The following is a 22,977-nucleotide window of genomic DNA, read 5'->3' as shown; positions in this document are numbered from 1 at the left end:
CCAAACCTGCCCCATCGGTCACACGGGAGCAGTTCAGTATCACGAGGAGAGGGCAGCGGTGGGTGAAGGAGGTTTCTGCGTCAATGTGTGGCTGGAGGAGGAGCCGCCTCGGGGACCTGCTGACGTCCCCAAGGGCCACAGCACAGCCTTGCCACTGTGTTTTCACTCTCTCTGGAACAGCTCGTCCCAGCGCTGGCGTAATTCAAGTTGAGAGCATCATGGTACCACGCAGGCAGGGGCTGGAGGGAGGAGGTGGCACAACTCACCATCCCTGTCCTCCCGCAGCAAGGGAAAAGACAGCAGTGAAACCCAAGCCCTGATGAATAGGAATGGGCCGGGGAAGAATGAGCGGCCTGGCAGGGGCTCTGCTCTGCCCACAGAGCATGGTCTGGCCATGTGCTGCGGGCTGGGGACCCAGGGTGCCCAGGGGAAGAGACATGGGGACACGGGACCCTCTCCATGAGACCATCAGGTCTCCCTACATCCCATGCCACCGAGTACTGCAAGCACAGGGGACTTCAAGGGGAGATCGAGCCCCTCTGGAGCAGGTCTGTGTCTGTCTGGGAGCCTGCAGGCAGCACGGAGGGGTAATTTGGCCACCATCACCGTGAACACTCTGTACTTTTTGCCTGCTCCTGGTTTTGCCTTTCGGGGCTTTCCCAGGCACCTCCAGCATCCCTGCCTCACTCATCACAGCTCCAATCTCCAACCCCAGGGGTTGATAAAAATCCCTGAAGTGCCTGCTGAACGCATGGGCATCCCCAGGATGTCACGGCCAGGCTGTGCTTTTCCAGCAAGACCAGAGGTGATGGCAGCAGGGACTCAGCAGCACAGCCCCAACATACAGCACCATGCATGGCACGACCTGTCTGCCCTACCAGGAGAAGGCACCTCTCCCATCATCTCTCTTTCCCTCCTGGTACCAGTCTTTCTCTGAAAACCTTTATTTCTTGCTTCGTGTCCCCTCACATACAAGGTGAAGCTCAGGCTGGTTCCCTGCAGCCACCGGATGCTCAGAACCAGCAAAAAACCCACCAAACCTGCAGAAGGTAAAGGCTGGGGAGGCCCCAGGCAGAGACACCCAGGCTCTGGGGACCAACACTGTTGGCAAAAGTACCCAAAGGTGTTTTTCACATGGAGTTACAGTTCAGTGCTTGCCCTCAGCGAGTAACACGCAGCAGCCGGAGGGCACAGCATGGAGGGAAACCATATTTCTGCATGAGAGCAAAGGGGGACAGAGCTCACCATGTTGTGCTTCCCCAGGGAATCGTTGTCTCCAAAGGACTCATGGAGGAGGGTCTTGGTCATGTCAAACAGAGGGTGAAGCAGCTGGCACGGCTGGCACTAAGGGAGGTGAGATCTTGTTTTGTCCGTCTCTCTTCTTTTCTAGATTTGACCCTTCCCTAGAAGGGCAGCAGCAGGGACTCTCTGGGATGCTGGGGACAGGAGCTGGGGGACCAATCCCACTGCACCCCACAATGAGCAGGGCAAAGGAGAAACCCCACAAACATCTCCTCTTCCCACAGCGTTCCTGCTCTTGCAACTCGGCCAGAATCACCCCCTGCCCATCACCTGCAGGGCTAAACTGGGGGGGATCTGCCCACACTCCTGTGGAGCTGGGGTACAACCCTGGGGGCCCCATCCTCTACTCCCCCAGGGATGTGGCAGTGCAGGTGGTTCCATCCCACTCCCTGGACACATCTCCTGTGCTCAGGTCAGGTTTTACATTGCTGAGTGCTTTGCCGATGCGCTCATCTCCAGTTCTGGTGCAGACCCACACCAGTCGTGGCCACCTCCACCAAATAACACCACCGTGAGGAGCACAGCCCGGAGACACGAGGTTGGACAGTGCCCAGGGCGCAGGCACCGGCCGCCCCAGCGTCTGTGCTGCATTCAAAACCAGCCCCTAGGGGAAAGTCCCCACTGGGGAGGATTTACATGAGCAGGAAAGGGGCCGTCTCGTGTAGCAGCAGCTTTGCCATTTTTAGGTACGGAGGCCAAGCCGGTTGGAGCAACGGCTGTGTTTTGCAGAAGCGAGGGCCGAAGACTGGATGTTTCCCAGCCCTTTGCAGTGAAAGATGGCTGATCTTTGCACAAGGCTCTGGGTGCTCCTGGCGAAACTCTGGCTGATGGCTCTGGTCACAGGTAGGTTTCAAACACGGGCTTTGCATTCAGAGCAAAGAAACGTGCACCCAGGCGATGTGCCAGCATGCATCCCTTGCTCACTGCAATGAGGGACTTCACCCAGGTCTGGCTTTAAATGGTTTAGTTTTAAGCTTTGCAATCGCCAGTCTCAATCCTGCTTTGTGTAGGAAGCCAGCCCCGGGCACAGCGGAGCCAGGGAGGACCCACAGGGGCTTGGGGCTCAATGCCTGCCTCGGGTTTTGGGTTTTGCTTGCCCTTGGGGTGCAGGGGAGGGCACAGAGATGGGACACTTCCTCAGCTGGCTGGCTGGTTTTGGCAGGAGCCCCGTGCCAAGCGGGTGCGGAGCCTGTCCAGCTGTGGTTGCAGGTGGCAGGAAAGAAGGATTGTTTTGGTTTTTTTATCATTTATTGCTCTCAGAGCCCTGAGGATAGGGCCAGCACATTGCTGAGGCCGTGGCCAAGACACATCCTTTTGCTCCATGGGGTTTGCTGCCTGGGAGCAGAGGAGAAATGACAGGAAAAAGGCTTTTGGGGGTGATTTGTGGGCCCTGTGTGAACATCCCTGTGCTGTTCTCCTTTGCATCCCCATGGGGAAGCAACAGCTAAACTCAGGACACAGCTCCTCTCCCCTTCCAACCCCTCTTGCTTGGTGCAGGGACACCCATAAAAACCTGCAGCAGATCCCACCCTCAGCTGGGGAAACCAATGTCCTCAGGAGAAAGGGCATTTAAATGGTTTCTGTTGGGTGGCCACCCCAGTTCAGCACAGATTTGAGGTCACAGGGTTTCATCCTGGCTCTCCTGGCGGCTTTGAGGGAGGAGAGGGGAAGCTCAGCCCACCCATGGTTGCAATGGAAATCTTGGCTTTGAGGGGTGTGAGGGCTTTGAGGGTGAGGGACCAGCCTGGTCTTCATTTAGAAACACCAACAAAACATGGAGAGAAAAGCCCTGTGTCCCGGCCGTCCGGCAGGATCACAGGTAGCAGGGACACGTACCCAGTGCACAGCCCGGACAAGGCACCTCTCCCCATCTCAGAAAAAAAATGAAATGAGGCTGGAGAAGAGAGTTTGCCTGCAGAGATGTAGGTGCTGGAGCTGAACAGGGCAGCATGGACCTGGAAGAGGCTCTGGGGCAGGGACAGGAGCCCACAGCTGAGCCAGAAGGTCCCTGCCAGGCTGCTGCTCGGGGCAGGAAGGTCTGCAGCAGGGTGACAAGGCTCAGGGCAAAGCTCAGGCTAAGGAACTGAACTTTCATCCTCATCCTCCTCCTCCTCCTCCTTCTTCTTCTTCTTCTTCTTCTTCTTCTTCTTCTTCTTCTTCTTCTTCTTCTTCCTCTTCTTCTTCTTCTTCTTCTTCTTCTTCTTCTTCTTCTTCTTCTTCTTCTTCTTCTTCTTCCTCTTCCTCTTCTGGGGGGAGTTTTGCAGCTGCCCCGATGTTCTAGGAGGTGGTGCAGCCCCCACCCCCATGCCAGCTTCCTCACCCCAGGGTTTGGCGAATATTCATCGAGCGGATGGAGCTGGGCACTGAAGCGGTGCAGTAAACAGGGCTGGTGCTTCCTGCCCAGCTGCAGCAAGAGGAACTGAGGCACAGGGGCACTGGAGCTGCGGGCAGGGGCACCCATGGGTGCTGGTGGGTCCCCACCTCACCCTGCTTCCTGCACTGCATTGCAGGTCCTGTAGCTCCATCCAGCCCTTGTCCTGGGGCCTGCATGGCCCCAGGGTCTGAGAACCCCCCTGGCCATCACAGGGCTCCATGCCCAGGGAAGCCCCGTCAGGGAAAGTGTTTCTGGTTGATTCAGAAAATGGAAAGTGTAAATAAAGAGGCATGAGTCTGTCTGGAGCCCTTCTGAGAGGTGCCAGCCTAGTGGGATATTAATAGCGAGGGCAGGTTTCACTGGGATGTCAACCAGAAAGCAGCTTAGTGAGAGAAGATTCAGGAGATGGGATAGAAATAGAAGGGTTTGTACCCAAATCTGCGCTGCCCCTTGTCCTCTGAGTGGGGCTCTGGCTGATGCTGCTAAACACTCCATCCCACATGGAGTGGGCACGAAGGACCCACACTACGTGCCATCCCACATGGCACATCCTACCTGGGCTTGTCCTATGTGGGCTCTTGGCCACCACCTCAGGGCCCTTCTCCTGTCTTGCAGGTGGGATCTCAGCAGACAAGAACAACACCATGAACAGCACAGGTAACCTCAGACCCACCGGGCTCTTTCCCTACGTGCGTCCCTGGGGTCCCTCCCATCCCCACTGGCTATGCCACGAAGGTGCCTGTCCCCTGCAGAGCTGGAGATGTCCCATCACCCACAGGCCTTCTCCATCACAAAGGCAATTCCAAGGCTGTGACTTCCTCCGTGACATTTCCCCAGCCCTGCACCTTGGTGTCCCTCTGCAAAGCCGGATCTGTTTTGTCTTTCCTAAGCACACACACATTTTTCCTCTGTGTTTGCAGAGCACATTGCATGAATAAGCCGTGCCTTGGGACCAGGCACTGGGCTCACGCACACAGCACTGGTGTCATCCCCACCCACGGGGTATTAAGCATGAACTCTGCAACCCAAACAAGCCCTCAAACTCACCAGCTCTGGGACCAAAACACAGGCAAAAATACAAAATACAGCAAAATGCAAAAAATGTGGAAGCATGAGAGAAGCCAGCTGGGGAGATGGGTCTGTCCTAGCGAGGGCTGGTGTGTGCCAGCACAGGCTGTAATTTTGAAGCTGGGACTAACAAGACGTACACACGTACAGAGGGGTGGGAGCAGCGGTGGGAAGCCATTCTCATAGAAAACTGGAGTTTTCATTAAAAGCATGTTTTCAACAAAAGTCTCTGATTTCTACACCCCAACAATGATGATTCACCAAAACAAAGCTGAATGCTCAAAATCAGTATAATCCATGAAAGCTCTTGATTTGGGACATGCTGGGGGGTCTCATGGGAGTGACCTTTTTTCTCACGCTCCCCCGGTGCTGGGTCCTTGCTTGCCATGACCACCCTTGTCCCCTGGCAGACAGCGGGTGCCTCATGGTGCAGCAGCAGCCACGCTATGTGGAGGCCAAGAAGAACATGCCCGTCCACTTCATCTGCTACTCCTGGGAGCCCCAGCGTGTGCAATGGTACAAAGCAGCAGAGGACAGTGATGACCTCTACGAGCTGGATCAGAACACCTCCCGCTACAGCATCGAGAGGAAAGACAAATTCATCAACTTCACCATCTTCAGGATCACCTACAAGGACAACGGCATCTACGTGTGTGACAGCAAGAACCTCACGTCAGAGAAGAAGCGGCCGCACTTGTGTGGGACAGAGCTCAGAGTCATGGGTGAGTGGGAGGTCCCCATCCTCCATGTACCCGAGCAGATGCTCTTTTTCCTTCTCTCACCCTTTCCCCCTCCATATGAACCCCACATCATGCTCCTGTGCACCCACCTCTCCCCATACTGGTGAGACCCCTTCAGATACAACTGTAGATGTTCCTGGCACCTCAGAAGTCTCTTTGCTTGTTGTCAGGCACCAAGCAGCAGGGCAACCTCTCTCAGTTTGCCCTGGTATGTCCATCCCTCAGAAACACATCCCAGGAACTTCATCCCCCTAATAAATCAGATTTTTCCTGGTCCTGGCTAGTGGTGGGTCCTGCCCAAGGTGTCTCATCCCAGAGCTGGTCCCTGATGCCAAACCCAGGGACAGTTTGCAACGCTCTGGTCTCTCCCAAGGGGAAGGGCATGTCACCCTGGTCCACCCTCTTCCGCTCTCGCTGACACACAAACCTCTGGCCATGCCAACCTCATCCCCATTCCCCGGGAGCCTGGCACAGAGGTGGGACATGGGGCCCTTCCTGTGCTTCTGCTCCCAGGTCACAGTAACATCCAGCAGATCCAGAGCAGGAACACCCTGAAAGACGCCATCATCATCATCCAGTCCATCCTGCTTGTCATCTTCATCAGCGTCCCCATGCTCCTCCTCCTAGATAAAGTAAGTGACAGTGTCTCCAGCAGTGGGGATGTCCCCAGCTTCGCCGCTGCCGTGCTCACAGCAGTGTCCTGCATCCTGGGCAGGACACTGCTAGGGATGGGGATGGGCAGGCACTGGGTTTGGGGCTGTTGCATGGGAGCATGTCCAGCTGAAGTGGGAAAATAAGCATCTAAAACCATGTGTGGGCCTCTGTGGATTTGCCTGTGGAAGTGGTGGGACCTGGCTTGGGGGGACAAAGCTGGGGACAGGGGATGGGGGATCCTGGTGGATGCTGACAACCTGTGGCTCTCCTCTCCATAGGGTGAAGGCAAGGAAAGCCCAGAGGAGGACCACACCTATGAGGTAATGCTGCAATAATTATAAAGTACCTCTGTAGTATCAACCTGAGCCTTGAAATAGCCGGTTGTGCCCTTGCTGTCTGCTAGGTACCACCAGCCCTTGCAGAGTGCATCAGGGCATCTTCCTTCCAAGTGCCCGTTGCACAACAGCTGGAAAGAGCTGCTCATAAAACCAAGCCAAGCTCTGAGCACATCTAGCCACCTATCTCCATCTTCTCCCCTCTCAGAAGCTGCCCTGGTCTCTGGGGAAATAGCCTGGAATGGGTCCCCCTTGAGGGGTCCTAAGGGGATGGAACCCCACTGCAGATAGAACCACTGTGGATGGAACCGTGGTCCCCCTCCTGTGTCTCAACCTCCTTCTTCTTGGTGCAGGGCCTGGAGGTGGAGCAGATGGCCACCTACGAGGACATCACTCCTTTCCGGGACGTGAAGGCCAAGTGGACAGTTGGGGAGCACCCAGGTGAAGAGTGAAGGGTCCTGCACCCACCACCAGGCTGGCACCAGTGGCATGGCTCCTTGCCAGCACCCTGCCAGCACCCGCAGGGGCGGGCCCCTGGCTCCTGCCCTGGACCACGGCTCTGATGGACACCTGGATCCTGGGCTGCAACCACCTTCAGCAGCCTCGCGCAGAGCTCGGGTCCTGCTGCCCTTGGGTTCTCGCTTTGTCACATCTGGGCTGTGCCCACCGAGGCTGCCCTGTCCCGACTGTCGCTCTCACCGCCCCACTGATGAACCCCTAAAGCCTACGTAGAAATTAGGAGCCACCTGCAATTCCCCTGGTAGCAAACTGGCCCCAAACCCCAGGCAGCCCCACAGCACGGTGCTGAGCTCCTGCATGGTTAGTGCAATGGAAGTACCAGGGTGGGTGGCGGATCTCCTCCAGCCCCACCATCCCTGGGAAGGAGAGGACGAGGTGTGATCACTCTCTGTGCTGCAAGGACCCTTCTGGGCTGCGAGACCCCACTGCAGCCCTGGCAGAGGAGCCAAGGTGAGCAGCACCACGGGGATGTTATGAGAAGTGGATTTTGGGCCACTGTTTAGCTCTCAAGCCACAAACATCTCCAGCAGGCCAAGCTGGCAGTTGTCTGAGATGAAAGATCCTACAAAATCACCTCTTTCTCCCCAAAGACTACAGAAAAACCTGGGCAAGCAGCTCTCACCCAGAGGGTCTTGCACAAGTCTTACTCCTCTCCAGGCAAGACCTGGCCCATGTCACAAGGACGTCCCCATGGTGAGGGACACATCCCACCTCAGAACCTACGGGAAAGATGTAAATTGTGGGACACAAATGTCCAACTGCTTTTTCAAGTTCTAATAAAGGTAACGGGTAACTTCACATCCTGCTCCATCCTGCCAAGCCTGGTCCGAGGGTGTCAGTGGGATGCCCTGGGAATAAGGAGCTGCTTTTCATGGGTCTATCTTAGCTAGAAACCAAACCTCGCCTCGTCAGGGACCTGAGCATGGGCAGGGATGTAAAGCCAAGAGCAGCCATGGGCTCTCCTACAAGCTCTCGCTGAGCACGCACGGGCGGTCTGCGGCCCCAGGACATCAGCTGGGGATGAGAGACAAAGACCATCGCCAGGATCCCAAGCAGAACAGGGCCCAGAGCCAGGACCTCTGCTCCCGGCAACATCTGGTCTCACAAGAGAAACTAAAAAACATCTGGAGCGGAGCTGAGCGGCACTAATTGGTTTTGTTAATAAAAACGATTTTGGCGTGGCTGCAGCAGCTGTGCGGGTGACGGGGCTCAGGGCTGGCTGGGCACCCCATGGAGGGCTCGGGGGGGCCGCAGAGGCACGGCTAGCACAGCGCGGTGCGTTTGGGGGGTTTGGCTGGACCAGGCAGGACAAGGGGGTGACGAGGACCTTGGGGCTGAAAGTCTGGCCCCCCTGGAGAGCCCAAGGCCCTTGCACCCCTGCAGCTCACCACATTTCGGGCCCTGAGGAGAGGAAGACAGGACTGCTCTGCTTCCCAAAACAGCCGGCAGAAAAGGGAGGGCAAAATCGTGAGCAAACAGGACTTTTCAGCAGGGAACAGGGTGGTTCTTGTTTAGTAGTAAACCACTTTCATGGAAAACTGGTATTCAATTTAAATATCACAAAAGCAGCATTTTAAGGTTGATTTTTACTAGTTAAATAAAACTATCCCAAATTAGTTGCATGCACATGTATATAAATGTTACTTAAACATGTTTTACTTATAAAATTGATTAATTAAAGAAAGGAGTGTTCACAGTGAGAGAAGCGAACTGGCTGTTCCTGGTTTCCGTGTTTGCCAAGACTTTAGGACTAGCACAGCTCATCTCTCCAGCCCTTGTTTTTAGTTATGAAAGGGAATAGGAAGGCAAATTTTCTGGCCTTCCCAGGTCCCAACCGCTTTCTCAGCTCTGCATAAACAACTTGCTCAACTGACTTAACTGAATCATACGAAAATAAGGAGAATCTGCTCTTTGCACCTGGAGAGGAAGCCACTGGTGTCAAAAGCAGTTTCAGCGACCCCAGTTCTGCTCTGCTGCTCGGCCACCCTCTTAACCCAGGGCTTCAAAATGTCAGATGCAAACAAGTATTTCTGTAGTGTTAGTCTTTTATTTAAATGCTTAGATTAGTTCCTAGGGAGCCTAGAGACAGGGTTTGTTTTGATTCTATACTGAGTTAGGTTTGTATTTAAAATGAATTTAATATAAATAACTATATTTCAGTACATACGGTCCATGCTCTGTATTTTGTCCTGATTTGTATCCCTACCATCACCGGGATGGCCAGGCAGCCTGGGTTACAGAGCTGGACCTCTTCAGCTTCATCTTTAGAAATGGGTTCTGTGAAACTTAGCAGTTCTAGTCCCAGTCAGTAAAACCCATCAATTCAATCTGAAAATGAATATTTACCTTCCAAGTAGTGAGCTAGCAGAGGTCGTCAACCGTCACACAAAACCTCCGTCAACCATGTCGCTGCCCACCGACGTGCAGAGCCTGGGCCAGCAGCTGGCTCCTCGGTCCGGATTCCCTGGTTGCAGCTCACCCATCAGCCTGGGAAGGTCGTCTCCACACAACCAGCCCAGGCTGGGGGGTCAGGAGGACCGAGGAGCACACACGCCTGCAGGGAAAGTGGCTTCACTTGTTTAGATGCTGCTGGTGATGCTCAGGGTAAGACAAGTGGACACAGGACCACCCTGAAGAGAATTGAGGGGTTTTTTTACTCTTTCAAAAAAGAAAAGGAACTTGGGAATTAGAGACTGTCAGAGTGCTTTATGAGATGCTACTTTGGGTGGTAAATGCAGGCATTTGAAAGCTAGAAAAACGCCAAGCTGATATTTGAGAGCTGCTTATGCAACTGTAATTCTGCCAGTGGCGTGTGTTGGCCCAGCCCAGCATTTCAGAGTCACGCACTGCCTTCTCCACGACGCTTCTGCCTCATTGAACGCCCAGAGATGATCCGGGACAAACCAAGCCTCAGGGGCACCACACAGCCTGGGTCATCCTGGCATCTCTGTGCTTGACTGCAAAATAAAAAATGTTGATTTAGCACCATGCTTTTACTAACAGAGCTAGAGAGGCAGCAGGGCAGCAAGTGATGGGCAGGACTCGGGTGCAAGGTGCTGTTACCAATCTCGCTGCAGTGGTCGAGCATCATCATTAACAGGCAGCAGGGCCTGTGCTGGGCTGGGGTGCCTGCTGCTCTGCTCATCTCTGACAAATATTGACATATTTAAACACGATCTGGAGTAGAAAAACACACCCAGATGTTGCTGGCTATTGGGTGACGGGATACCTGATAGCTGCAGGACCCACTGTTCCCTCTTCTCTAGGGACTGACATTTACTCTGCAACACCACCATGACTCCAGCGAGCAAACACCCGGGGGCTTCTCGGAACAGACCGCGCTCTCCCCGGCATGTTTATTAACCAGCTCTTGCACCCTCTGCTCCAGCCACCCCCGGTGATGCTGCTGCCTCTCGGGAACCGAAGCCACACCAGGGTGGCACAGCAAACCCAGGGCCGGGGGAGTCAAATCACCACCCCTGAACCCCAGACAATAGGCCAAAACAAGGTGGTTTGGGGCAGTCGGTGCCTTACAAGGAGTAAAAGTCCTTTAAGCCCGCCCTGGAGTTGCCCATCCCAGGTTCTGTCTTGTTTTGCTCAAAAGCAGGGATAGGTGTGCTGTGACCTCTCGTCTTCCCCACTGCCTCCACCTCTTTCCACACCAGCCCTCTGCTTAATCCAGAGATGTTTCCCGTTTGCATCTCAGGCAAGAGCAGGACACTCATACCCAGATCTTCTCATAGCCTTGTCCAGCCGAGGATGTGAGGAACCTCCCAGCGCTCTGGCATCTGGATTTGCCACGGGCAGGCTGGTACCCGAACAAGCACTTGGGTGTGAAAGCTCTTTGTCACACCTGTGGCAAACCAGCTCAGCAAAACTATTTGCTGAGCTTCTGAAATTTTGGTAGAAAGTGAAAGATATCTTGGCGGGAATAGGATTCATAAACATCCATCCAGCTCTACCCCCACTAACAATAAAGGGGAAAACATCCCACTTGCTTTAAGTCAGACGTCTCCCAGACTGGCCTGTGAGCCCTGGTAACTGCAGGCCAAGGCTGCAGAGCCAGGCAGGAGCATCAGGTGGACACGGCAAATTCCACTGGGTAGAAGCCCTGATCTGATTTGGGACGGGTCTTCCAATGGTCAAGAAACTTTTCCTTGCAATAAACAGCAGAATATGGCGAAATCATTCAGCACTGATTTCACCCCTGGGCAAACAACCTCCCCAACCTTTACATCTATGTATAAACGACTACAATTAGGTAGCACCATTGCGAACACTTGTACATTTATGCATGGAGAAGATATAGAGATGTTGTTGTGATCATGAACACATATATACATTTTAAACAGACCCCCTGCTATATAAGGGGTGGCTCAACAGTTGCCTTTACCAGCCTAGATAAAAGGAGGAAACAGCCACTGTCAAGCAACACCTGAGCAACTCACCGGGCAGAAATGGCTCCAGGTACTTTTATTTATTTTCATTTTCAAGGATTGCCAGTGCTGCTGCATGCTTAGGGTGGTGGGAGATGATGATGGGGTGGTACTGTGGTGGGCTACACACTCTCAGTGCCAGCCCTAAATTAAAATGTGGCAACTTATAAATCAGTGAAAAAGAATACCTTTCCCTACAGTGTGACTTTAATCCATTAATTAAACGGAATCCAGGTAGTCTTTAACCTAAACGGGGCAAAGAGAGGGTGGAGAACACGAGCAACAAGGTCAAGCTAGGGTTATAATAGTTATTATATATATTAACATAAATGTTGGCAGGGATATTAAAACTCATATTCAAAGCTTAAGACAGGGATCAGGATGATGTCTAATGCATATGTCCAAGTCCTACAGGCTCCAGGGCATTTCTCCACTGAAGGGTATTTGTCTGAGATTAACTTTGTGGTCTGTGTAAGCATAGATGGACACTTGTGGGAGTTAAATGTCATGGCTTGGAAACCTTTAGGCTTGACAAAGGTCACCAAATTCTAGAGGTATGTCCCAGAGAGCAAAAGCAGCTGGTCACAGCACAGGTAATGTCATCAGCTCTCGTCCTAGCGAAGGCAGACACCCGGTTTCATATCAGCAGCATGGTGTAAACCAAGGCTAAAGTGAGGTACCCCCAGGCCCTCACCTGGTACTCACCATCCCCTGCCCTCACACCATGGGGAGAGCACTCTGCTCTTCTCCTGAGGGCAAGGCCTACGGAAAAACACGCGACTGTTAGGGAGAAACACAGGGCCACACTCTAGTTTTCATGGAGCAATGACGACTCTTCAGCCAGGAAGACACTGCTTGTAGCACTGGGCTCAGTACAAGCCCCGAGGGCACGCCTAGTGGAAGGGGACAGGGTTTCATTTGATTTTGGGAAGGGCTAAGCTCACCCGCAGAGTCCAACAAGACATCAGGGAAGGTGAGTCCTCAGCCAGCACGGACAGAAGAGGCTGGGGATTAATTCCCAGGTGCCACCCTGCTCCTCAGCACGGTCACTGAAGGAGTGCTATCACCTTTCCTCTCCGCTGTGCTGCAGGGTCATGGTTTTCTCCTCTCCTCATTGCTGTGATCACCCTGGGACTGCAGTGGCCACAGGAAGCTGCCACCTTCCCGGCCATGCCCCTTTCCAACCTGTTTGCCAATGCTGTGGTGAGGGCTCAGCACCTTCATCTCCTGGCTGCCGAGACATACAAGGAGTTCGTAAGTGTTGTGGCCTCCAGGCATCTCCTCCACGTTAGCTTAACAGATTCGGGATGGTGTAACTTCCTAGAAAGAGCCTTGTCAACTATCGGTGTCTTCTCTGTCAGCTCTTGATGAGGCAAAAGGGTCTTAATAGGACAGGACATGTTAGATCCCATCTGCCCGGACCCTGTCTCCTCTCAGCTCTCTGCCCCCACCTCTGGTGCTGCACAGTCCCCTCTCAGGGCCATCGCTGCCCACGTCCAAACCTACCGCACACGGTCAGCTCGCTCAGAGAGAAACCTGGCTCTGGAAGTGTGGGGGATGGCACAGATATTTCACAAGACCTTCCTGTGTCAGTCACCTTCAGCCTTGGGTGAGTCTGAGTACTTAAAAGTATCCAGTTTCTCCTGTTGCCAGGAGCTGGCATGAGCTTTGGCAAGAGCTGTCCTTGGGGGTCATCTACTCCTTGGAAGAACTCAGTCCAAGCATGTTTTGCATTCACCTTAGCACCTTCACTCAGTGAGAGGGAGACCTTTAGGTCCAATAGCTACTGCCTCAACATACAAACTGCTGCTTCCTGCCTGCCAACCCTCTGCAGAGACACCTCAAGCCTCACATTTATTTCTTGCAAAGAGTAACCGCTCAGGACAGCTTGGGGAAGTGTCCATGATCTTCTCCCCGTACATGGGCAACAGATCTGAGTGTATTTGGGATGTCTCCACAGGAACGCACCTATATTCCAGAGGACCAAAGGCACGCCAACAAAAATTCCCAGGCAGCATTTTGTTACTCTGAAACCATCCCTGCTCCCACGGGGAAGGATGATGCCCAGCAGAAATCGGTGAGTTCTCTCCCCCGGGGTAAGCACAGGCCTGTTGGAAGAGCCCAGCTGTGCTTCAGTACAGGAACAGAGGGTTTCCATCTGTGAGCACTTCAGTGCTTCATTCCTCCTCTCCCTTTTTTACTATTTAAACCCTGCATGAAGAAAGACTCTTCTAGGTTACACTATAAGTTATATTCCCATCGCAAAGATGAGAAAAACTATTATCTGCACAGGACATATGGCTGGGTGGTGCTCCTCAGCTGGCAAACTTGTCTGTATCTGCTGAAGCCCAAAGAAGTGGCACATCTCTGGGTCACCTCCAGGCTGTTTCAGAGGGAGCAGGACACAGAACTAACCAAATACCTCATCTGCACAGCTTCAACCCTTTCTTTTCTTAATTTCAGGACATGGAGCTTCTTCGGTTTTCACTGGTTCTCATCCAGTCCTGGTTGACCCCAGTACAATACTTAAGCAAAGTGTTCACAAACAATCTGGTTTTCGGCACCTCAGACAGAGTGTATGAAAAACTAAAGGACCTGGAAGAAGGGATCCAAGCTCTCATGAGGGTAAGTTGGAGCATGTAGCATGATTACAGAATAACAGAGATCTAGACAGAGGGCACTCAGCTCTCAGGGTCTTCCACAGGATCCAAAGACCATGAGAAATCTCTCCACCTTCCACTCTCAAGACCAGTGGCATCCTTTGGACTTTGCTTACCTTAAGATAATAAGGTCACGACAACCCATTGCACAAGTTTCATCACTGGGGAGTATAAGAAAACACGTAACAAATGTTAATAGCACTGCCATAAGCACTCAGATAGCAGTACAGGCCACGAACATCACAACAGCCCAGACCCAAAGTCTTTCCAAACCCAGCACCAAAGAATACTCAGTCGGTTAAATCTCCTGTACAAACAGTAACATAAGGATGTTTGCTACATTTCCATGCAAAATACTTTAAGTGGAGTAAATTTTGCAAAGTTTGCAACCTGGCTTTAAGGACTCACGACACTTTGTATAAACAGTGCATATAAATCTGTACAGATGGAAGCCTATACTCTGATGCTTCTCTCTTATATTAATACAGCACCCAGACAGCTGAGAGCTGGAGAGTGACCTTCTTCAAGGGTCACTCTTTAATTCTGCTTTCTTATTTTAAATGAAATCACTCATTATCTGCCAGGACACCTTTTCAGTTATGCAAACTCTCTAAGTCTATTTGCCAGCATCACCATGCAGCTAGAGCTCCAAGACCTGTATCTGTGAGAAATTAATCTGGACAATTATTTACATCTTCTAGCATCTAAATAACTCTGAAAGTCAGGCCATGAGAGTAAATAGAGATCTTTAGTCCTGGCACTTCAGCTGGATTCAGCAGGTAGATGTATCAGCACCATTTCTGGATTTTGCTCTCCATTTGATATGTGCATGGGCACTGGGAAGCAGTACACAAAAACTAGACAAATAATCACATTTCATCCATTTACAACACTGTTTACTTAACCAAAAAGTCCTGTTTACTGTCCCAGCTGGTGAGCAAAGCAGGGCAGGAGGAATGGCAGGTTGCAAATCTCTGAGCTCCAGATGTACGCGCCTCGGGTCTTGGTTAGAGGTTTGTTCACTGGGAAAGTGGCAGAAGAGAGAATTATTTGCCCAGTTCCCCCTCTCCTTGGCTAGAGTAGCTATGGAGAGACCCTGCAACTTTCCCCTTATTTTAACACCCCAAAAGACACATCCCTCCCTCCCTCCCTCCAGCCTTGTGCCCAGTTCCCTTCTTACTGGCAGCAATTTGTGTAGCATCACCCCTGCATAATCACCCTTCCCATAAACACATAAAAGCATGTTTGAAATATGATTAAGGCGGGGGGGGGGGGGGGGGGAGCTTCCATCTCCTCTGAAGCCAAAGCCCCTTGGAGGATGCTCATCCCCAGGCCCCGGCCACCTCCCCAGCACCTCTCCATCCTCTCGCAGGAGCTGGAGGACCGGAGCCCGCGGGGTCCCCAGATCCTCAAACCCACCTACGACAAATTCGATATCCACCTGCGCAACGAGGACGCCCTGCTGAAGAACTACGGCTTGCTCTCCTGCTTCAAGAAGGACCTGCACAAGGTGGAGACCTACCTGAAGGTGATGAAGTGCCGGCGCTACGGAGAGGGAAACTGCACCGTTTGACGCCGGGGACGGCTCCCGCCCGCCCCGGCCCCTCGCTGCCCACGGCTGCCCCGCTCCTTGTAAAGAAAATCGGAGAATAAACCCGCTACCCGCCGACACGTCTCTGGCTTTCGGGGGGCTGCGGGGACAGGCCGCTGGCGGGGGCCCGGGAGGGACGAGGCGCTGCCCGGGCAGGGCGGGTGTGGGGCTGGGGGGTGGATTTGGGGCTGGGGGGTGGATTTAGGGGGCTTTTCCCCCCACGCTCACGGCCGCGGCCCGGCCGAGGCGGGGGGCGGGCCGGGGGCCGGGCGGGAGGCCGGGCCGCCCCGACATGGCGGAGGTGCTGGAGTTCCGGGTGCCCACGGGGAGCGCCCAGACGCTGCTGGTCTGGGGGCTGGAGCCGGAGCCGGGCCTGGAGGTGAGGCGAGGAGCCGGGAGGGGCCTGCGGAGCGGGGCCCAGCACCCGCCCGGCGCTGGGGAGCGGGGCCCTGACACCCCCCCCCCCCCCCAGGGCGGAGGAGTGGGGCTGGGCAGTGGGGCCCTGGACCCCCCTCAGGGCTGAAGAGAGGGGCCCAGCCCCCCCCAGGTCCAAGGAGCGGGGCCAGGATCCCCCCAGGGCTGAGGAGTGGCAACCAGGACCCCCCATGACGCCTCTCCCTCATGGAGCTAAGACCCCACCTCCCCCCCATCTGCACTGTTGTTTCACCTGTGTGCTAATGACATATTTTTAAATCCCTCCTTTTTTTTTAGTTTTTAATCATTTTTTAGTTTTCTTGTATCCCAGGGGCACACAGGGCAACCCCAAGGGGGTGTCCGGCCACCCCAGGGTGATTTCTGCCCCTGTGCCATGGCTGGTTTTGCGGTCTGTGCAGCAAAACTACAAAGACACCAGGTGGAAGAGAGAACAAAACCCCGTTAGTCTGCCTGCGAAGTATCGTGCAGTGTTTCACCGAAAGCTTCAGCAAAGAGTGTGCCCACACAAAGGATGTCAGAGAGCACGGGGCAGTCTGGGGTTTTCAATCCCCCGTCTGTCTTTGCTCAGCTCCGGGTGCAGAGGCTGGTTGATAATGAAGATGAGACATCGTCGGGGTCAGAGGTCCAGCCAGGTTGAGCGGTTTTATGGAGATACACTCATCTTCAGTCTTGCTCCTTATTCCGGGGCTTATTGCTGTTAAACAGTAGCAAAAACTTTCTTTGTTTTCCAGCTAATTAGGTCTTGTGAGTAGTTCTCTCTGTCGCTGTTGCTCAGCACCTGGAGCACCCGTAGATATTTCAAAAGACCCTTTTTTCTCTTTGTTTTTCCTCAGCATTACCTGTTTTCAGCGTTTTCCAAATTTGGGCTGCTCTACTCCGTGCGAGCACACAGAAACGCTGCTGTGGCAGGGCCTGGGTATTACGCTGTCATCAAGTTTTATTCAGCTGGAGATGCCAGCAGAGCCCAGCGCGCGTGCAATGGGCAAAGGCTGTTTCAGAAATCTCCCTTGAAGGTAAGCAGAACGGCCTCAGGAGAGAAACTCGCAGGACTCGGCACTGTGACCTCCAGCAGCAGCGTAAAATCACATGAAATACGTGTAGATCTCAGTGATGCTCCATATGCAAAAAGTTTACTAATTTGTGGCTGGGCACTACCACTATGGTGACGTCCCCCACCACCAGCTCCCAGATAGCATTTAAGCAGTAACACCAGCATCCCTCCTCTGGAATAATTTGCAGGGCCTGTTCCTGGGTAAAAAATATTTAACTCCTGTCAGAAACACGCATGCGGTCAGAGAATAGGTTACCTTCAGATGGCTCTCCCGGAGCTGTCGGTGGTGTGTCTGCAGTGGGAACCTTACAAGTAAAGCCTGGCTAACCAGGGTTCTTCTTTCCTGGACAGGTTTGTGTTTGCACCAAGCAGAAAGGGTTTCAGCAACAAGTCCTTGCCCTCAACAGCAACAAGTGCCAGGAGTTGGCCAACCACTACCTTGGTTTTAACGGCTGGTCCAGTTGCATTATCACAGTAAGGGACCCTTTATATTCATCCATCATCCTTCCCCTCATCCTCTTCTTAATTAGAGTTGTTGGTGGAATAAGAAGAATTGTCCTTAAATCAGCAAATAATAGAAAGCTACAAGAGCTGCGTTTTGGACCACAAATGGGGGTATTTTGAAAGTCTGGGGAGAGAAGATTGCTCTGAGTGACGGCACTAGCTTGGCTTCTGTTAATAAAAATGGGGGCAGCTGTGATTAAAGCAGCAGCAGGCCTGACAGTAGTCTTCATGTGCTGAAAGTGTCTGAGATTTCCAGAGGATGGGGACTATGAGGTATTTCTAAAATAGGGTGAAAACAGTAAACATCCCTGCTCTGCCTCCACCCTGAGCTTCAGCCTTGGAGTCACAGGCTGTGCAGAGGTCTGTGGTCTGCAGGCGTAGGCCTAAGTGGTCATAACATCACCTTCCTATTTAATTGAAATTAATTATCTGTGGTCTTCCCAACAGCTGCAGAATGTATCTGGCTTTGATGGGGAGAATGAGGAACTGGGGAAGACATTACAGAAGCGATCTGTGAAATACCTGTGTGCTGTAGAGGTGACACTGCCCAACCATGGGGTACGCACCAGGGGAGTTGCCCTCGGTGAGGCAGATGTAGAAAATGGTGAAGGTATGTTTTGGATGCAGCTGGAATTCTCTTAGCAGCTGCCGCAGACGCTGGTCAGTCTTGCTTTGCACAGTTTCAGGGTCTGATAAAGTGTCTGAATTTAGCTGGAGGCGAGGGTCTGCACAGGGCCTTGCAGCAAGGGATCCTGAGCACGCCTGTTCCCTCCCTGCTTCCACCAGTATTGCTTTCCTACCCTCTGTTCTATTCCTCTTGCCTGTGGCGTTATTCATTCCCCATCACAGCCACTTTCTGGTGTGAACGTGCCTTGTAATTGTGTCTGTGGCACAGCCCAGGTGCTGGCGGGGCTCTGCGCTGCCCTGGGCAGGGTCCTGACACAGGCCTGAGGATCGTGTGCTGCTGCTGTGGGTTGGCACACAAAGCCCCTGCAAGGGTGCTGCCATGCTGCTGACGACTCCCAAAACATAAGCAGTTTTCTTATCGGATCCATAAAGCTGTGTTTGGTTATGTTTCCTACTGCGATGCAGCTGGTGTGCTTCATATGCAGAGTGTCATCTTAATATCAATAACACGCTGCTTGTTGTGTTCAGATCCTCTCGAGATTGTCACAGCCACAAGAAGAGTTCAGAAACTCGCAGTCGGGAAAGCTTTGTCTAGTGCCTTTCAGAAGATACTCCTCATAGTCTTAGGTAAGGCCTATTTTTGCATTAAACGTGGGGGTGTCTGGGCTAATGATATCATAACTTTCACGGTAATTGATATGAATTCTTTTTCTCTGAACCTTTCTTGGGATTCGTGGAGGTTTGCTGGGTCTCGTGCAAAATTAAACCTGTGTTGTGGTCTCTAATGATTTAACAGAGTGGTTCCACCCTATGAGTTCTGCGAGTGAAAGGAAAATCTGACAGGAGGTCAGATTTTTTTTATGATAAGTCATTGAAACTCCAAGTTCCAAGAGTGTGAATGCTGGTAGGGAGAGCTTCTTCACACTACATGTGCATGCTGAACAGGGACGCGAGGAGGATCTGCTTCCGGGGGTAACATGAACTGAATTGCAGCACTTTGCATGTTCCTGTCCTGGTTCCAAGCCAGCCAGGTGCCATCAAAGGTCTGTGCCCCACTGTTGTGTTCAGTGTTGCTTCTTTGGGACTACTATCTCCTTTGAGTTTTCAATCATAGAAGCTGGTTCTGTGCCCACCCAGGAACTGCTAGGTTTACTTTCTCTGGGTTCCAGATCTTGTGGTCTCTGAGCTTTTAGGTGACACCTGTTTATGTGGTATCTGAGTACTTCAGTCTTTTATGCGTATCAGGAGAGACCCTGATGGGGTCAGGTCAGTGCTGCTATCCTCATTTTACAGAGAGGGGCCTTCCATCTGCCCGATTCCTCCCTCAGGTTCTTTAAGGTCGTCTTCTGAATGGTGGGTGTCTGGATTCAGATGGTTTGCAGAGCTTCCTGCCTTCTGATCCATCACACACGCAGAGAGCAGCAATTAACATGCTCCATCCTCTCTATAGATTTCTGCTTCCTCAATTTCAATTTCCAGTCCATTTAGTAAGAGCCATTTGGTTTTCTGCAGAGAAGACGGGCAGGTAGACCCAAGAAAGAAGCACACGCATTCAGACCAACCAGCCACTCACTCTGACAGCCGTTATGAAGCAGAATTGTCCCATTTGGAGTTTAGGATAGGTTTATTGTCGTTACACACAGTAGTAACTAACTGTGTCTCTGGCTGTTTATTCTGTTTCAGAGAATGGGAAAGTGGCCGTGGAGTACAATTCCTCCCAAGAGGAGCCCACAGATGCCTTAACAGAAGAGGAGCTGAAGGGGCTTGTTCAGGTAAAAGAAGTGGATATTTAGCTTTTGCACAGGATCTCCATGTTACATCTAGGGATTGGAAATACAGCTGTTATCTGTTAGAGCCTCTGACATCCTCCTTTTATGCAGCAATTACGTCATCTTAAATCCCAGGAAGTAATTACATCTTGCAATTGTACAGCACGCTAAGGTTTTAAAACTCTTACATTTTTTGGTATCTTTGTGCAGAAATGCATGTATATTTTAGATGACACAGGAAAGCAAGCAGTTAGGGTACAGGACTGTTATGGTGCAGCTTGAGAAGTCTCTCACATGACAGTGTCCAGGACTGCTCTTCAGAGAATCTGTGAGAGTGAAAATCCCGGTAAAGTCACAGTAGGTTAAATCAAATGAGTTTTTAATAAGTTCTTAAATAAATCAAACTCCCCATCTAGAAATGCGCTTCATAAACTTATCCTTACCCGGAGGGAATGATTGTTAAAAGCTTTGGAAATCCCCGCAGGTAATTCTGGGATCTGTTAGCACGCACTGAACAAAAATCCCTGGTACAACAGTAAAACTTTAATCATGGTGCTTGGTGAGATGAGTTCTGTGTACCAGCCTTTGCATGCAGCCAGTCATGAGCAGAGGATTTTCATCTCACTTAGTTTGAAAACACTGCTATTCACCGGGGGAGACCACGGATACAGTGGTCTTCTGAAAGCCAGCATGGCTCTCACATGGTGCCTCAGCACTGGGCTGCGCAGTGCCTAACTCCTCCTGCAGTCTGCCTGGGGGAAGTGTCTGACAAACCCTGTGACACGCTATTCCATTTGCTGACACTGACGTCCATGGGCAGAACTATCTTCCCTTCTTACTGAGTAGCAGTAAAATAGGAGCATTTTGGTCTGTGAAGTAACTCACATCCATCAGATATTTTTTTTAATCAGTTGAGAAGATGAAATTTCTGCTGGTTTGTTCTCTCGCTGCATTTTCCTCCGTACAGCCCCTTCTATCTGACCTCTTTTAAACCCGCAGAGAGCTGTCTTAACAAGTACTGACCATAAGAGAAGTGAGCAGCTAAGTCAAACAGAAAGCCTGCTGCTTCTCCAACCTCTCTTTTATGAGAAGTCATCCCTCACCTCCTCTGCCATCTCACTTCCCTTGTGATGGTGTGTGGGAGGTAATTCAGTGCTCTCTCTCCACAAGGCACCTTCCAGCCTGATAGGAAGAGGAACAGACAGGAATTCAGCATGACTTGCCTGGGAGGAGAGCTGCTGGGTGTCCTTTTGGTTCATTGCCTTGTGATATCGGTCAGTCTTTCCAAAACAGAAATTTTCCCGAGTTGGTAAATTTTAGGGAGGTTGTCTCTTGTACATGGTCAAAATATATTATTTCCAGGTGGAGAGGAAAGAAGCTAAAATATGTTGGAAAGAAATTTACTCTTGATTTCTCTTCCCAGGTCAATGAATTGTCCTTGGAGCAGTTTGACCTTGAAGAAGAAGTTTTGTCTGATCTCAGTTTTGATGATGAGCTCCATTAGATGCCATCTAATTAGCGCAGCTCTGTCTTCACGTCGTTTCCAGAAGTTCTGCAGTGTTTGATTAGGAATGAAAGTCTAATGCTGTGAAATGACATGCACGTCATATCCAATGCTTTCTTTTTCTCCAAATACGTAACAGCAAAAGAAATGGGCAATAAACCTACTGTTACTAAAATTAAGCCCAAAAATATATGCTGGTTTTGGAGAGGAAGTGTTTTCCTGTCAACTTATCCAGGTCAGCTATATATGGAAGCCAGCTTAGCTGCATGATTATTATTTAGACAGCGTAACAGATGTGCGTAGCACTTACAGAAAAATAAAAGGAACGAGCCCTCCCTGCAAGAGCAGGGTTCAGGTTCCCTCTGATCTGCAGGAGAAGGCCGGAGACGGCAGGAGGAGATGTCTTAACCAGCAGGAGTAGCTGTGGTACTTACGCACGTCTGCACCGGCACAGAAAAAAGTATTTCTCTTAAGTGAAATGTCTTTTCAAGAAATAAGCCTAAGTCTTGTAACATGTGTTGAGCCTCAACTATAAGTAGTTGGGACATTATCACTATGTAAAGCAAAGATTCTTTCTAATTTTGAATTGTTTTTTCATTAAATGAAGTAAAATTTTGTAACCCAATGTGATGAATGAACCTCAGAGGTGGCACAAGCAGTGGGATGCCCCCCAAATCACGAGGGTGTGTGGTGGAAGGGAATGCTTATTTGATAACAAACCCCTGCTCAGATTTTTTGACCTCTCTTTGGAAAGAAAGATGATTGAAAACTGGGAGAGCTCAGGGAAGAGCCACGGGAATGATTTGAGATCCCTCTTGAGAGGAGTGTGGCCTGTTTTAACAAAAAGGAGAGGAAAGGGGTGATTTGCTCCAGGAAAAGACACCTGATACCAGGTGAGCTTTTTAACCGGGCAGGCAAAGGTGAAGCCTGGATGGCTGGATGCTGAATTTAGAGAAATCCAAGTGGGAAGCAAGATGCAGGGTTTTACAAGGGGGAATACAGGAGGGAGGGACCGGCCCTCCATGGGCTGCAGTAAATCCTCTACTGGGGCGAGTTCTCAAGTGGAGATCGTATTTATAGTCTACTCTATTATATTCTCTTGATGGTGGAGACGCCCAAAGCCCCAGACCCCGCTCGGAGCCGTGAGGCCAGGGGCCACAGCGGCGAGGCCTGCGCCCGGCCCCAGGCCTGCGGCCTCCCTGTTGCCCGGCGACCCCCGGCCGGGCCTGCTCCGCCATGGGCCTGCCCTGGCCTGGCCGCCCACTTCTCCTGGTGCTGCTGCTGGCAGCGGCCGGCGGCCTGGGGCAGCCCAGGGGGCCCTGCCCGCTCCCCTGCCGCTGCCAGCGGCGCCTGCTCAACTGCAGCCATGCCGCCCTGCCCAGCGTGTCCCCGGCCGCCCGCCGCTGGG

General features: G+C 51.9%; 3 protein-coding genes across 3 annotated transcripts; all 3 read left to right on the top strand.

The window, feature by feature from the left end:
- The first annotated feature begins 1,286 nt into the window (after positions 1–1,286).
- CD79B (CD79b molecule) lies at positions 1,287–8,165 on the top strand. The gene is made up of 7 exons (XM_074849440.1): positions 1,287–1,353; positions 1,989–2,145; positions 4,292–4,333; positions 5,155–5,466; positions 5,998–6,116; positions 6,417–6,458; positions 6,827–8,165. The coding sequence occupies exons 2-7, from the start codon at positions 2,079–2,081 to the stop codon at positions 6,923–6,925; spliced, it is 681 nt and encodes a 226-aa protein (XP_074705541.1). The 5' UTR covers positions 1,287–1,353; positions 1,989–2,078; the 3' UTR covers positions 6,926–8,165.
- A 4,672-nt stretch (positions 8,166–12,837) lies between these two features.
- LOC141934085 (somatotropin) lies at positions 12,838–15,673 on the top strand. The gene is made up of 3 exons (XM_074849357.1): positions 12,838–13,505; positions 13,892–14,053; positions 15,461–15,673. Exons 1-3 carry the CDS (start codon positions 13,377–13,379, stop codon positions 15,659–15,661), a joined length of 492 nt encoding a protein of 163 aa, XP_074705458.1. The 5' UTR covers positions 12,838–13,376; the 3' UTR covers positions 15,662–15,673.
- Positions 15,674–15,963: 290 nt separating this feature from the next.
- On the top strand, positions 15,964–22,194 carry RDM1 (RAD52 motif containing 1). Its single transcript, XM_074849379.1, has 7 exons — positions 15,964–16,058; positions 16,948–17,127; positions 17,517–17,639; positions 18,117–18,279; positions 18,825–18,923; positions 19,980–20,068; positions 21,489–22,194. The coding sequence occupies exons 1-7, from the start codon at positions 15,972–15,974 to the stop codon at positions 21,567–21,569; spliced, it is 822 nt and encodes a 273-aa protein (XP_074705480.1). The 5' UTR covers positions 15,964–15,971; the 3' UTR covers positions 21,570–22,194.
- Positions 22,195–22,977: the final 783 nt, after the last annotated feature.

This window comes from Strix aluco, chromosome 24, assembly GCF_031877795.1.
Source record: "Strix aluco isolate bStrAlu1 chromosome 24, bStrAlu1.hap1, whole genome shotgun sequence".
In the NCBI taxonomy this organism is placed as follows: Eukaryota; Metazoa; Chordata; class Aves; order Strigiformes; family Strigidae; genus Strix; species Strix aluco.
This window is presented reverse-complemented; position numbering and strand designations above follow the sequence as displayed.

What these genes read in the sequence shown, in the direction of transcription:
- LOC141934085 (XM_074849357.1), top strand. Translation starts at nt 13,377, where the DNA reads ATGTCTCCACAGGAACGCACCTATATTCCAGAGGACCAAAGGCACGCC. An exon ending in ATGATGCCCAGCAGAAATCG is followed by an intron (nt 13,506 to 13,891) that starts GTGAGTTCTCTC and finishes TCTTAATTTCAG; the next exon opens with GACATGGAGCTTCTTCGGTT. An exon ending in GGATCCAAGCTCTCATGAGG is followed by an intron (nt 14,054 to 15,460) that starts GTAAGTTGGAGC and finishes ATCCTCTCGCAG; the next exon opens with GAGCTGGAGGACCGGAGCCC.
- RDM1 (XM_074849379.1), top strand. Translation starts at nt 15,972, where the DNA reads ATGGCGGAGGTGCTGGAGTTCCGGGTGCCCACGGGGAGCGCCCAGACG. An exon ending in AGATGTAGAAAATGGTGAAG is followed by an intron (nt 18,280 to 18,824) that starts GTATGTTTTGGA and finishes TGTTGTGTTCAG; the next exon opens with ATCCTCTCGAGATTGTCACA. An exon ending in AGCTGAAGGGGCTTGTTCAG is followed by an intron (nt 20,069 to 21,488) that starts GTAAAAGAAGTG and finishes TTCTCTTCCCAG; the next exon opens with GTCAATGAATTGTCCTTGGA.
- CD79B (XM_074849440.1), top strand. Translation starts at nt 2,079, where the DNA reads ATGGCTGATCTTTGCACAAGGCTCTGGGTGCTCCTGGCGAAACTCTGG. An exon ending in GACAGAGCTCAGAGTCATGG is followed by an intron (nt 5,467 to 5,997) that starts GTGAGTGGGAGG and finishes TTCTGCTCCCAG; the next exon opens with GTCACAGTAACATCCAGCAG. An exon ending in AGGAGGACCACACCTATGAG is followed by an intron (nt 6,459 to 6,826) that starts GTAATGCTGCAA and finishes TTCTTGGTGCAG; the next exon opens with GGCCTGGAGGTGGAGCAGAT.